At 38.8% G+C, this 13,094-nt stretch overlaps 1 protein-coding gene across 1 annotated transcript in view; it reads right to left on the bottom strand.

The window, feature by feature from the left end:
• Positions 1-631: 631 nt before the first annotated feature.
• The window catches only part of fut8b (fucosyltransferase 8b (alpha (1,6) fucosyltransferase)), an 88,886-nt gene continuing 76,423 nt past the window's right edge, over positions 632-13,094 (bottom strand). Inside the window, exons 8-10 of the mRNA XM_008276747.1 lie at positions 3,686-3,862; positions 3,327-3,477; positions 632-2,344 (exon numbers count right to left, since the gene is read on the bottom strand). Of these exons, the coding sequence (XP_008274969.1) occupies positions 2,006-2,344; positions 3,327-3,477; positions 3,686-3,862 (667 nt within the window). The 3' untranslated portion in view covers positions 632-2,005. The remainder of the gene's footprint in view (positions 2,345-3,326; positions 3,478-3,685; positions 3,863-13,094) is intronic.

The raw sequence follows: 13,094 nt of genomic DNA, 5'->3' as shown, positions 1-13,094 counted from the left end.
AGACACAGAGAACAAGATCATAAACGATTTAGACATGCAGGAAGAAGGAAATAGGACACAAGACAAGAGCAGGAAGTCTGTGATGCCTCACTGTCATACCCACAATGTGACTCCATGGGGAGAAATGTTTGGTATTTGGGGCAGAAATGCCATGTAGCTGTCACAAACCATATACAAATGGAGGATGGGACTGTTTCTGTTGAAGGTACTGATCTTGGGCCTCAGTTTGAAATGTAAATCAAAGACAGAGTCAAGAGTTTCTGCTTTGAAATGACTTAAAAATGAATTCACTTTCGTAATGAATGATTTATAAAACAAACTACTGTGACTTTTTGAAACTGTGGGATAGTTTTAATCCTACGTTGCCAAAATGATATCAATTTTAGAGGCAGGCTCCTCTTTTTTTTTTATAGAGATATCAAAAGATGAACTTCAGGTAGTGACTTTTACTCTTCAAAAATAGATGGATACCCTTCTGGAACTGAACTCTTCAAATATAAAAAAGCCTTGATTTTCAGCCTGAAATGTGTGTAATGGAGATAAAGCATGTTTAGCCTGATTGAATGAGCAGGTGGTGCCTGTTAAGAGATGGAGGAGCAGGTGGTGAACAGAATCAGACTGCAGGGAAAGATGCTGTGTTGGTTTCTCAATTTATTTGATCTGTGGTTATCAAAGACAATGCCCAAGAACATAAGTTATGAAAAAAACCCTTCATGATGGGGACTGAGTTTGATATGACATAGCATTATCATTTTTAAACATAGGCATATTTTCTCATTTATTTTAAAACAGCAATGTTAAAAGTAAAAAAAGAACCCAGCAAACAGGAGGACAAAAGAGACAGCAAAGATGCCGAAAAGGACATTATCTCAGTGGAGTGCTTCTTTTGGTGAGCCTCGGGACGGCTCTTGTGTTTGTGTGTGTGCGTGCACCATACTCAACATAATTTTACCATTGTTCACTAGAGGTCACCAGCGAAGTGACTGGAGTTCACCATTGTTCCAAGTGCTGAGGTCTGAGGACAGTCCCCACTGTCACCGCCAGTCTTCTGCTGGCCACACAAACACGTTTCAGTCAGGAAGAAAGCCAGAAATAAAAAAACACACACTGCTCACCAATAACCAGGCACCTGGTCAAGTCATGGCCCCTTTGACATAAACAGCACACACAGGTACACTTCATTACCCATTTATCCATCCTCATGCACGCACACACACACACGCACACGCACACACACACCTACACACACACACACACTATACAGTATATAGTGCACAAACCCCATACATACAAAATTAAGATTATTTAAAACACTTGATAAAAGCACAACATGGTATTGTAAAATTAATTGCACATAAAGAGAAGAGATGAAGGAAGCACAGTGAGAGGAGGAGGAGGAGGGGAAGGAGCAGCAGTGAGCATGGCAAAAAGAGGGTACAGTACATTCAGTAAACAAAAAACAGGGAAAAAAAGGCAAGATTAGAATCAAAACCACTGTAAAGAATTAAATAAAAATCAAAACACTTTTTTTCCAGTTTGTAATTTTTTCAGTCATTGATTTGAAGCTCAGTCTGGGCTGTGCCAGTCTTACAGTAGTCCCAGTGTTGTCTCAGGAGAGAGAGCTTGGTCAGTTTTGTAGATTGTAATTGTTTACTTGCTTTATTTAAAATCAATGTTCACGTCTACATCTTCTACAGACCCAACGTCAGAATGTCAGGTGGGGGGAGTAGTGGTAGGGTGCAAGTCTTCCATGACCTGACATTTGCACAGGCATTAACACAAGTGCAAACATACGTCCGCGCACACATACACACATGCGCGCGCTCACACATAAACACACAGAGTGCATTCTTATTCCTATCACCCCTGGGTACAGACTTTTTCTTTTCTTCTCAGCTTAGCGCACCGAGTACGCCTCTCTCTTCTGTACAAAAGCAGCCTCCATCCCTGGAATCTGAGACTGCGTGTTTCTCCTCATTCTTTTCTCTTTTTTTCATGTCTTCTTTTACTTCTTTTGAGAGTTGAGCAGTTTGTCTGCCTCAGGGTACATTGGGTACTTCACGGTCTCGATTTTCTCTTTGACCTTGTAAGAAGGGTAGAGGCCAGTGCGGCCCAGTTTGCGGTTGATGCCTTTGGAGTATCCGTCCCAGTGGTTTCCGGCCACGCCAATCACATCGCCGGGCTCTAGGGGAATGTCCTCGCTGCTGCGTGGCTGGTGTGGGTAGATAGCAATCTGATTGTGGGCGTTTTGACCTCCGAAGTAGTAAATGTCATCCAGGGAGTAGAAGAAGGAGGAGGCATCTGGATGCAGCGTCTGCATAATCTCATAGGCCACACGGCAGACCTGAGACACACACACCAACAGGTATTACTTTCACAGTTAGATCAATAAATGCAGAAGATCTATAAATGTCTTGATAATAATGCTGCAGAGACATGAAGACGAAGGGACCTCTCACTGACAGACATACACTTCAGTTCAATCCTGATAAAAGAGGGATAAAATGTGCTAAAAGACTTATTGCAGGTAGATCCTTGAAGTGGACTAATAAGCCCAGAATGAGAAAAGGATTTATAGAGCATGACCATTATTTTCAGGGCTGGCAGGAAGGTTCTCCTCTCGATGTTTAACTATAAAACAGCCCTGTTAAAGATGAGATGATGAGAACAGCGTGTGACAAATGCCACCGTGACGTCACAGCTGTAATAAATGGGCTAAACTGTTTCTATGCATTGAAACATGTGAGTTATGACAGGAAACTGAGGTTGTTGACAATCACATGACTGTGATTATCAAAGTGGTTCTGCTTTGCCTTGTGACAGACTGACAACATCAAGCGGTAATTGTCATTTCTGCAGCTTTACATAGATGCCTTGATCATTTGTGACCTCATTTACCTTTCTATAGCCTGTTTAAAAGGTACAATCAAAGTATTATTGTTTTTATCTTATTGTTTTTCATTTTGTTCGTCTTTGGACATAGTTCTATAACTATCACATGACCTAACTGTGGATGATAAGGCTTGAAAGCCCTGGAAATGTGGACTTTTATTTACTTCTAACCTTTGTATTAGCTGCTCATAATGAAAATCATTTTGAAAATGTCCTAACGGCAGATAGTAACAGACGACAAGATTCTTATTATTATAACAATTTTTTTTTTTTTTTACTACATATCACCCATATTAGGAAAGCAAACATCAAAACTCCACTCAGCTCTCTGTGTAAATTTGGGCTGCTTTCATCCCAGTATCAAATCCATTTCAAATTTCAGTTTTAGGAGAAAAACTTGCTCTTTCTAATTGTGAACTGTGGAATATGGTCACCTGTGAGGAGAAGGTGCACACGAGAAAATCAGTCTGGGACAGAAAGTGGATGTCCAGGATGACTCCTCTTAGTGAATTCTCAGTGTAGCGATTGTGAAGGCCTGCCGACCATGAGATGGAGTTATCACTGATGAACTCGTAGTCTGGATACCTGAAGGGAACACGAACACACAAGGCCAAATAGAGTCACACACTGAAAAAGCAAAATTAATATAGTTGAATTACCAAAACACAAGGGCCACAAACATATTCACAAATACACATCAGATGAGACAGAAACCCTCAGTGACAACACACACACACGCACGCACACACCCACAGACATGCACGGACACACAGACTCTTGCTTGGATACTGACTTAGTCTTAGCTTCTTGCAGCAGCGAGGGGTCATCGGTGGCCAGGTAAACGCGTTTCTTGTCCACGTGAACACGTCTGGCCAGATGTTGGAACTGTTCCTCTACATGCAACATATATTCTTCTATGGGGTGGAAGGCCGCCTCTGTTCCCACTTTATCTGTCCTCCTCACATGGACTCTACAGACAGACAGAAACACAGGCAGAGTTACAGACTAGTATTATATCCTATAACTACTATTACTAAGTGAATGTTGATATTATTACACTGGGTGTGTTTCTGGCTCCCTATTATCTTCAGTAAAATTAGTGTTGACCTTTTGGCACTTACACTCTAAACTATATGAGACCACTAACACAGCTCAGATGGTGCAACATTTTTCAGCTGAATTGAAAGCTGTGTTTACATAGAGCAGAGAGGAGATGAGTATTGAAACAAATTACAAATGTAAAACAAAAATTGACAGTATGGAGGCAAACTTTTCTCCCCCATTAATGGTAACACGTGAGCATTTGGAAAAATACTATATATGCCGATCCCTGTTTATTTCAATAAGAAAAAAAAGAAAAGAAAAATAAACAAAGAAATTCAACTTCACATTCCCCCTCCTTTTTTCCTGTGATTTACAGCATCATAACACTGGTTAACAGCACAAATGTCATTTCTAAGGTCTCCTAACTTCTAGCCATCTTTTACTGCTTCCATAGAGATGCAGGACTTCATATTGCAGTGATAAATTGGCCCACAGTGATGTAAAAGTAGTAAAGAATCCCCAGAAACTGGTGTTCAGAGGTTTCATTGAGCAATAACAAATGTTTCATTGATGCATAAAAATCAAACTTAAAGACATTCATACCGGTTTAGTTAGGATAGGTGCCAAATGTTTGGACAAACTGTTGCCATTTAGGTACCAAAAAAAATTCTTTCGTAGTAATACTTTGGTACAACTATGGTAAACAAACTGACTGCTTCAGTCTAAGCATTACTTAACACAAAAAATTAAGAGAGTCTTTCTCTATGTTTACCACAGGCCCTGTCCAGTAGTAAAAGCTGCTTCAATGCTCCACCATGAAAACAATATAGAGTCGTGATGCGATAATCCGACACTAAATGTAAAACTTTCTTTTATGTCGGATAGCAAGGCTGTCGGATTTTCAAGACAGAGGTCAAGATACAAGGAGGGCTTGATGCTTGAAGGGTAATTTGTTGTTAATATTCATTGTTTATAATTGTTATAATAACTCGTGTATTGTTAGAACACTATGCATCGCTGGATTTCATGACTAATTTACCGGTGCAATTGTGCACGGGCCTGTCGGTTGACATCAAAGGTAAATTCGTTCAGACAGCAGGCTGAAGTGACCCAAATCCGATTAGTTTTTTCTCTTATGTGACCTGAATCTGATCTTTTCATGACAGTCTGAACAACACAGATCCAAATAATGTTGAATATTTGGCGTGGTCGGGGGGACACTTCCACCCCGGGGGAGCGCTCCGATGGGGTTGAAGTGGCTGGAACGCACAGGCAGTACTTGGCTGCTGATGCTAGTTTAGTTAGCGGTCACACTTCTGTTTCCACTATCGGTGGTGGGGGAGTGGCAGATACGCTCCACCGACACTTTCCGTGTTTACTTCCACAAACACTGAGCACGCTCGCTGCGTGTGATGCCATTATGTTCTCTTCTGCGCATGCGGGACACTTTTGGGTCATATGAAGTTCACACAGCAGATCACAAACAAGTTGTAATTAATTGGGAATGTGAACAAACTCGCAAAAAAAATCGGATTTCACAAAAAAATCTGAAGTCCTACAGTCTGAATGTAGCCAATCTGTCGGATTGTTCAGTCAGATAATACGCCGTTATCCTTATTTGTGACATAAAATATCATGTCGGAGTCGGAATCCAAGGCTGTCGGTATGTTAAGGCTATTTTTCATGGATTCCGTTCGTTTTTCCTAAAAACCTGTCGAATAGCAAGGTTTTCGGATTGTTAAGGGTCGGATTATCAAGTCACAACTATATATAAAAAGCTTATTTCGTTTTTTATTTTTTGCAGAATTTCACTCAATATTAAGGAGATATTAAGGAAAACATCATTTGGTCTACCCTATGCAAACACATTTCTGTACGTATTACATCCACATACATCCAATAAGAAGACAGGAGAATAAGAGCGTATCAAAAGTGGTAAAGGAATGATTAAATCTAGTAGGCTAGAAATAAAATTAGACTTATTTAACCAAATATTAGTATTTGTGTATGTATAGTTTAGAAAGAAATATAAAAAAATATATAAAACAATATTTCCAGAAGACGTATGCTAAATAAATAAAAGAACTCAAAAGCATGATGTTTTCTTTTTGACAAAAACACGTGTTTTCCTTTGTGGTAAAAGAAAGAGTGAGGTGTTTAGAGAAAGAAAACAAAGAGACTGTTCTTACTATCAACTACTGGCCAGACATCAATCAGTGACTACTGCGGATGCTCACCTTTATTTATGTGGCAAATAAAACTCAAAGAATGGAGGTGAGAACAGGAGGATGAATGGGTGACATGGACCTGGAAGTATTTCATTCAGTCTGTGTGTCTTTGATCAGACAGAGGTCTTGACTACAGGCTTTCCCATCCTTTGTTAGGGTTTCTCTCTCTTGCTCCCTTGCCTCTTTAATGTCTGCTGTTTTTTGTTCCTGTGAACACTCTTTTTGTCTTGGCCTTTTCTTTCTCTCTGTCAACGCAGCAGAGGCCGCAGTGAGGTATTGCTCAGGTCTTAGCCATCTCTGCCCTCCTCCAATTCCACCAGCACTCTCCGACACTATCGCTACCTACAATAATTCAATTCATTTTTCTCTATTCACACAGTATTGGCAAGGCAAGGCAATTCTCACTGTGGGCGTAAAACCATACATTAAAGACATTAAACACACCCACACTACACATAGCAAACGCTGATCCTGGCAGATTGTGACAATAGCATATAGACCTGAATAAATTATGTGTCTGAGAATGACCTCAGTGCGCTGGCTGCTTATCAACTACCAATGAAGAGGACTACAGCAACCTATTGGGCTTTCTCACCCTAGCTTCTATTAGCATTTATCATCTGTTGGAAACCACCAAATACCACAAAAAAACTGCAGAATCACTGCTTATGCATCGTGTACTTTGACATCAAAACAGGCTACAGCTGTTAAGATTTATTTTTACGATTCATAATTATAGGTGGATGTTCAAGAAAAAGCCAACATTAAGTATCACAACAAGCTGTTGTGGATACAATGAGCCTGTAGATGTGCTTCAATGGTCTTAGCATAGATTGTTCAAGCCCCATCCAACACCTCTAAAAGATATTCTTTCATTTGGTGTTTTGATGAAAGTGGTGGGGAGCACGTACCACATGATGTTACAAAAATCAAGGTCAAAGGTGTGTCAGATATATCAGCCTATACATATAGCTGGGAACAAAAGTTTACATTTAAAAACCATGTATATCATGACATTCTTTTCATTTTGGTTTATAAATTTATCATAGTTCTTCTGGAAACATGACCAAATCTGCTGGGTCAAAAATATACATACAGCAACTTGAATTATCAGTTTTGTCGATGTAGAAAGTTGTGTTAATCAAATCTGTTAGTGGCATGGCCTCCTAACTTCTTGTGAGTGATTACGATTGACAACAACTGCTGACTCCTCTGGGCCAATTTAAATAGGCCCCACTGGATACTCATTAGACTCAGACACAAACGCTACAGTGGGAAAGTCTGAGGAGCTCAGCAAAGATCTGAAAACGCAAATCACTGACTTGAATGATGGTCAATAGTCAACCAAAAATCACAGAAAAACAGGTCTGGAATAAATTAAAAGCTGCTGAAACACAGGTGTCAGTGTCCACAGTCAAGGATATTTTACATCGCCATGGGCTGAGAGGCCATGCAGGAAGGAAGCTCTTCCTCTTGAAGCGGCGCCATCAAGATAAAGCTGTATTAAATTTGATATTAAAAGTGAATCATATGACATGACAAAAGAATCATATTATAATTATGTTGACAGATACTGCGATATTAGTCTTGATGTGATGTTAGTGTGAAGGGTCACCGCTGCTTTTGTTTTCCACTGAAACAAAGATAAAAAATGATGATATGATGTCTATCTGCAGTCGCATGTTCCCTTACACCCACGGAATATGAATTGTATGTCGTGTGATCTCTGTACCATTACAATGCTTTAATAATATCAGTATGTTGTGTCACATTTACCTTTATCAAGATAAAGTGGTTTAGATATTGCATTTGTCCATATTTTGATATCGATATTATTCGGATTAATTGTTCATCCCCGGTGTATATGAGGAGTCACTTGCAATGAAAAAAATTTTTATTGTTGTCGTTGTATGGAGAGTTTTAGCACCTTTTAGAACTTTGTTTTGGTTTTAAAGCCCCAGATTGTGTTGGTTCATTCTCGTCACTTCCAATTTTAACACACAGAAGTCCACTGCTTAATGAATATGACCAGAAACATCAAAATCAATGCTCCCATTTCTCTGTATCTGCCAAATGTGTAAATAAACAATTGTTGGTCAACAAGTTTGCCTATTACAATTTTTCTCAGTTTCTTTGGTACATTTCTCAGATCCGAATTGAAATTCTCGAAACTACTTGTTCAATCTTCACATCATTGTGTCACTTGTGCACATCAAAAAAGCAGTTTCTCATTTCTTTGAACAAGTTCTAAATGCTTTGGTACATCCATGCAAATGATTACGTGCAATTCTCTGCTGTTTCCTACATTATCAATTGCTTTTGTCATGTTGATCAAAATGTATTATAATGGGTCTCTGTTGAATAGTCTCACTCCCTACAACATTTAGACATTAGTTCATTGCATAAGTCTTTACATGCAAAATGATTGAACAAGTTGTCATAATATGTCAAGCATATTTCTATACAGTTCTATGAGACTTTGTTTTCTACATCTGTCCTGAACTGGTAAATTGCTCCCAGGTGAATCTTAACTATTCTAATGAAGGGAAATGTGTGTAGCATTACATAGATCAACCAACAATCAACCCGCTTTCTGAAATAGCTCAAAGGTGCATCTTATGAACCATCAGCTGGCAAGTATAGAGGAAGCCTGCACTGTAATTCCTACACCACTGTGTGTACAGCTTTCCCTAATGAGATTGTCCTGTGTTTTACTTTTGTTTTTTTTGTTCTTTTCTTTGTGCTATGCAGTGCTGTGCTTTCCTTTCTGTATCACAGTGACATGGTCTGTTAGCAAATTACAGTTCAAATAGTAAAAGTGTAAATGTGAACCTTGTCCAGTCTCTTGTAATCAATCTGTTACATATACTAAGGTGTAACTCACAATTTACAATAATTGTCATCAAAACTTTAGCCATAATTTACATCAGAACACCCCTCCAGAGTAAACTGTTATATTGACAACATGACTAAACAGTTTGACTGTCTTATCCGTACACACTGACACAAGGACTTGTCATTCTGATGGCACTGACATGTTCATTGACACAGATATTTATTTTTAAGAGATGAACTGAGGATTTTGAGCAAGTAACTGCCTTTTGCAGGTAATCTGTGTTGTTTTGCTATTCGTATGAATAGTTTTGAGAAATGCACTTACTGTTTTGCAAATGCTGAGAATGATTCGAGAAATGTACCAAAGCAACTGAGAAAAACTGTAAAAGGTGGTCGTATGTCAATGTTGTGTTTACAGCTTATTTCTGTTTCATAAATGTGGTAAACATAAAAAATCTGGTATAATCAATGCAAGGTTGAATCTTTAGAAAACTACCACTGAAGTACGTGTTTATCAGTAAGATACCACTTGATGAACAACATTCCTCATCGATTGTCTTTGAGTAAAAAGTACCTTGACGTTTCTTGAAAAGTAGCCAATCAGAGTTTGATAAAATGTGGCAAATTTGCTGCTGAATATCGACAGAGTTGCTTTAATCAAAGAAACAAAGTGTGTTTCATCTGCAGCATTTTAAAATTCATATTTTTACACTGATTTCTGTATTGTTCATTTTTTTCACTGTCTTTATAAAAATATTTTTACCTTTGTTTTAAACAGACTTTCTGTGATATTCGTCATGATCAGTGTGTAACTGTAAGCTCTAATGTAGAAGAACAGATATCTATGTATAGTAAATGATCTCTTATTAACCACATTGTTATGGTGATAGTGCTGCTGTATCTACAGCAGAAGCAGTAATCCTACTTGCGCTTTCTTTCCCACTACCCGAAGAACCATTAGGCAATAAATTGTGGCAAGATGGACCTGTGCTGATGACTGCTTTTAGTTGGTGGCCTCCAGCCTTCCTGCAGCCCTGGTCCAAGGGGAGAAACAAGGAGAGAGTAGTGGCGGTGACTGAAGCATGTGGGGGTCGGCTGGCAGTTACTGGATGATTTGAGGACAAGCTTCTTTTCAATCCCTCTTAGTACTCTCTCTATCAACCGCTGCCTTTCCCACCACTGCCACCCTCCTGCATTTTCCTTGCACTAACACTATGGATCTCTTTCAACCCCACTTTTAACCCCCCTCCCTTCTGCACGCATACTTCTATTGCTTTCCTCCACAGTTCTAATAGAAGCACACAGCCACTTTGTTGCAACATCAGTGAAGAGTGAAGTGGCTGTATCAAGAGCTGAGCAGGGAAAGGAAAAAAAGGGATAAAAACTTTGTTCTACCCAGCGCTTCATTTCAATAACCCTTTCCCTAGTGATATGGTGGGAGAAAAGGGTGGGATATATATATATGTGTGTGTGTGTGGAGGGAAGCCAGAGTGAGAAACACAAAGAACAGTGGTGGAGCTGTGTGGAAAACTATGACAGAGAGAGAGAGAGCGAGCAAGAGAGAGAGGGAGAGGGAGATATGAATATGTGCCTCGGGAAGATGAGGGAGACGTGAGTGTGAAATATAAAAATTTGAAAAATCTTAGGAAATAATGAACAAAAAAATAATGAACAAAACAGACAGAGGAACAATCACAAATGAGGGTGGTGAAATTGAATAAGTTGGGATGAGGCACAGAACATATATATAAAAAAAAAGAAGACGCAAAAAAAAAGGGGGAGGGGTGAGATAAAAAGAAGGCTCAGGGAAAAAAGAGAGCAGCTACTGGGGCAACGAAAGGCAGTGAGGTAAAAAAAATAAAATAAAAATAAAGAGAAGTGCATCTGAGAAAAGAGAGTTAGACAGACGAAGAGAACACAGAAAAAGGAATGACAACAAAGCAGAACAGGGCAGGAAAAGACAGAGAGCCAGGTGATCATTGCTTGCAGTACAATGTAAAGAAGAAGGTGAGGAAAAAAAAAGTTAAGAAGGGCAAGAAGCTGGCACAGAGATGATGAACATATGGATGTTACAGTTATGAAGTAGGTGACAGAACTAAACCAGGCTGACTTCATAAACTATAAGAAAGTAACTCTTGGCGTGTGTTTTAATCTATTTTCTTTACCAGGCAGGTGGAGTCAGCCTCATGGGATGGAGCCGAAACTTTAGACAATCGTAGCAGGAACCTGAAAGTCATTTCACATACTTTCCCAAGATTGATAGCTTCTACATCCCCTACTCTCTGCTAGGCCAGGGTTCAGCAACCTTAAACACTCAAAGAGCCATTTGGACTCATTTCCTACAGAACAGAAAACACCGGGAGCCACAAAACCCTTTTGACATCTAAAATAAAAATAACACTGCATATATTGTTTTTTAACCTTTATGCTATGTCTAAAAAACTATAGTGTGTTGCATTTATGTAATCAATGAACTGCTACAGAGAAAAGAAAATTTTATTTCTGCAACAAAAACATTTTGAACTCAAAAATAAAAGAAAAAGACACTGCGTTGATTTTATTTTCTTTTCATATACTCTGTTTCTTTTTTATTTGTTTTTTTCTTTTTTTTATGAGAGCTTAATTTATTTTCTTTCCTTGCAGTAAACTTGATGTGTGGTTGGCCTGTTGACTGCAGCTGGGACTGCTGCTCCAGACTCTGACCGCCTGTAAGTGCTTTGGGACGAGGAAGAGCTCACAGCTGCACCCGCTGCTCGCTGAGGACAGTAATGCAGAACGATATGTGTTTTCACGTCAGAGAGTGGGTGTCGCACATCGGCGGTTGTGACGCATATTTTGAGCGATAAAAAATAAAACATGTTTTATTTCAATGTTACAAGATCACCATAATCTTCAAATTTAGAATTACATTAGAAAAACTTAACAAACTAATAAAATAAATTTAAATTAAATATCCACTATTTATTTTCCAAAGCCGGACCCGCAGCAGAGGTATGAAAGAGCCACATGTCGACCCCTGTGCTAGACCAAGTGTGGGGTTAAAACAATGAAGCGCTGGAGTCTATCCCAGCTGATTCAGGGTGAAGAAGGGGACACCCTGGACAGGTCACCAAGTTATTGTGGGGCCACACACTTAGAGACATGACTCTGTGACAAATCTCCATGGGTAAATACTTTCCACTTACACTGCACCGGACAATAAGAAGTCTAATGTCAGTTTCAAACAATGAGCAGAATCTCTGGAGATATAACAACACAAAGCAGTTACAATAAAAGTCTAGGTGATATCAAAGACTTAGCAGTAAAAATTAGACGTTGTAATGGCATATTTGGGGTGGTTGTTGTCATCTCATCAGCACCAGTAACATCAAGTGTGAAGACAGGTAATATTTGGACAGGTATGGAATTTAGACAGACAATACTAGTTTGTACTGTAGGATAAACTAACTGCTGTTTATGATCTTCTGTGGTATTCATTTACGACAAGAAAAATATGCCATATAGCCAGTCTTATCTTCAATTATCTAAGACTACAGAAGGTGAAAGAAAAGCAATGTCATTCGTTCATTTTAAGACCATCATAAAAGTGTAGTAAACTTTTTTTCCCCTATGTCTGGTTTGGGTCAACTGATTTTGAAATTCTACAGTAATGCCTATAGCTGCTTTATAAAAATACCAAAATATGGTATTGGGTCACTAAAAGGGGCTGTAGAACAAAAACAAGGCAGAATCAGACATACCATGTCACTGTATTACTACAAAAAAATATATTAAAAAAAAGTTGATTTGCATGAATATGAGCTGTATGAGTGTAAGCAAACCAGTAATGAAAGAGCAAAAGCATAATTAAAGGTAAAAAAAAATACAAATAAACCAAACAAAACAGTACTGTTAAAATAAGTTACTTTTAATGCTATAGTATTAACCCCATATTAACCTTAGTTATACAGTGTTTGTATTCCACCACTGCCCTAATGGCTATGCCTTTGTTTTCTTCTTTGTATTTTCTGTTTACACTGCAGAGGAATGTTATAGGAACAAAGTCATTATTGCTGAGGTGTTTACAGCCACAGAAAAACATGAATGAGAAGTCGC

Source organism: Stegastes partitus, unplaced genomic scaffold, assembly GCF_000690725.1.
Source record: "Stegastes partitus isolate 25-593 unplaced genomic scaffold, Stegastes_partitus-1.0.2 Scaffold80, whole genome shotgun sequence".
Taxonomy (NCBI): domain Eukaryota; kingdom Metazoa; phylum Chordata; class Actinopteri; family Pomacentridae; genus Stegastes; species Stegastes partitus.
The sequence above is the reverse complement of the archived record's forward strand: the minus strand, read 5'-3'. Positions and strand labels throughout refer to the sequence as shown.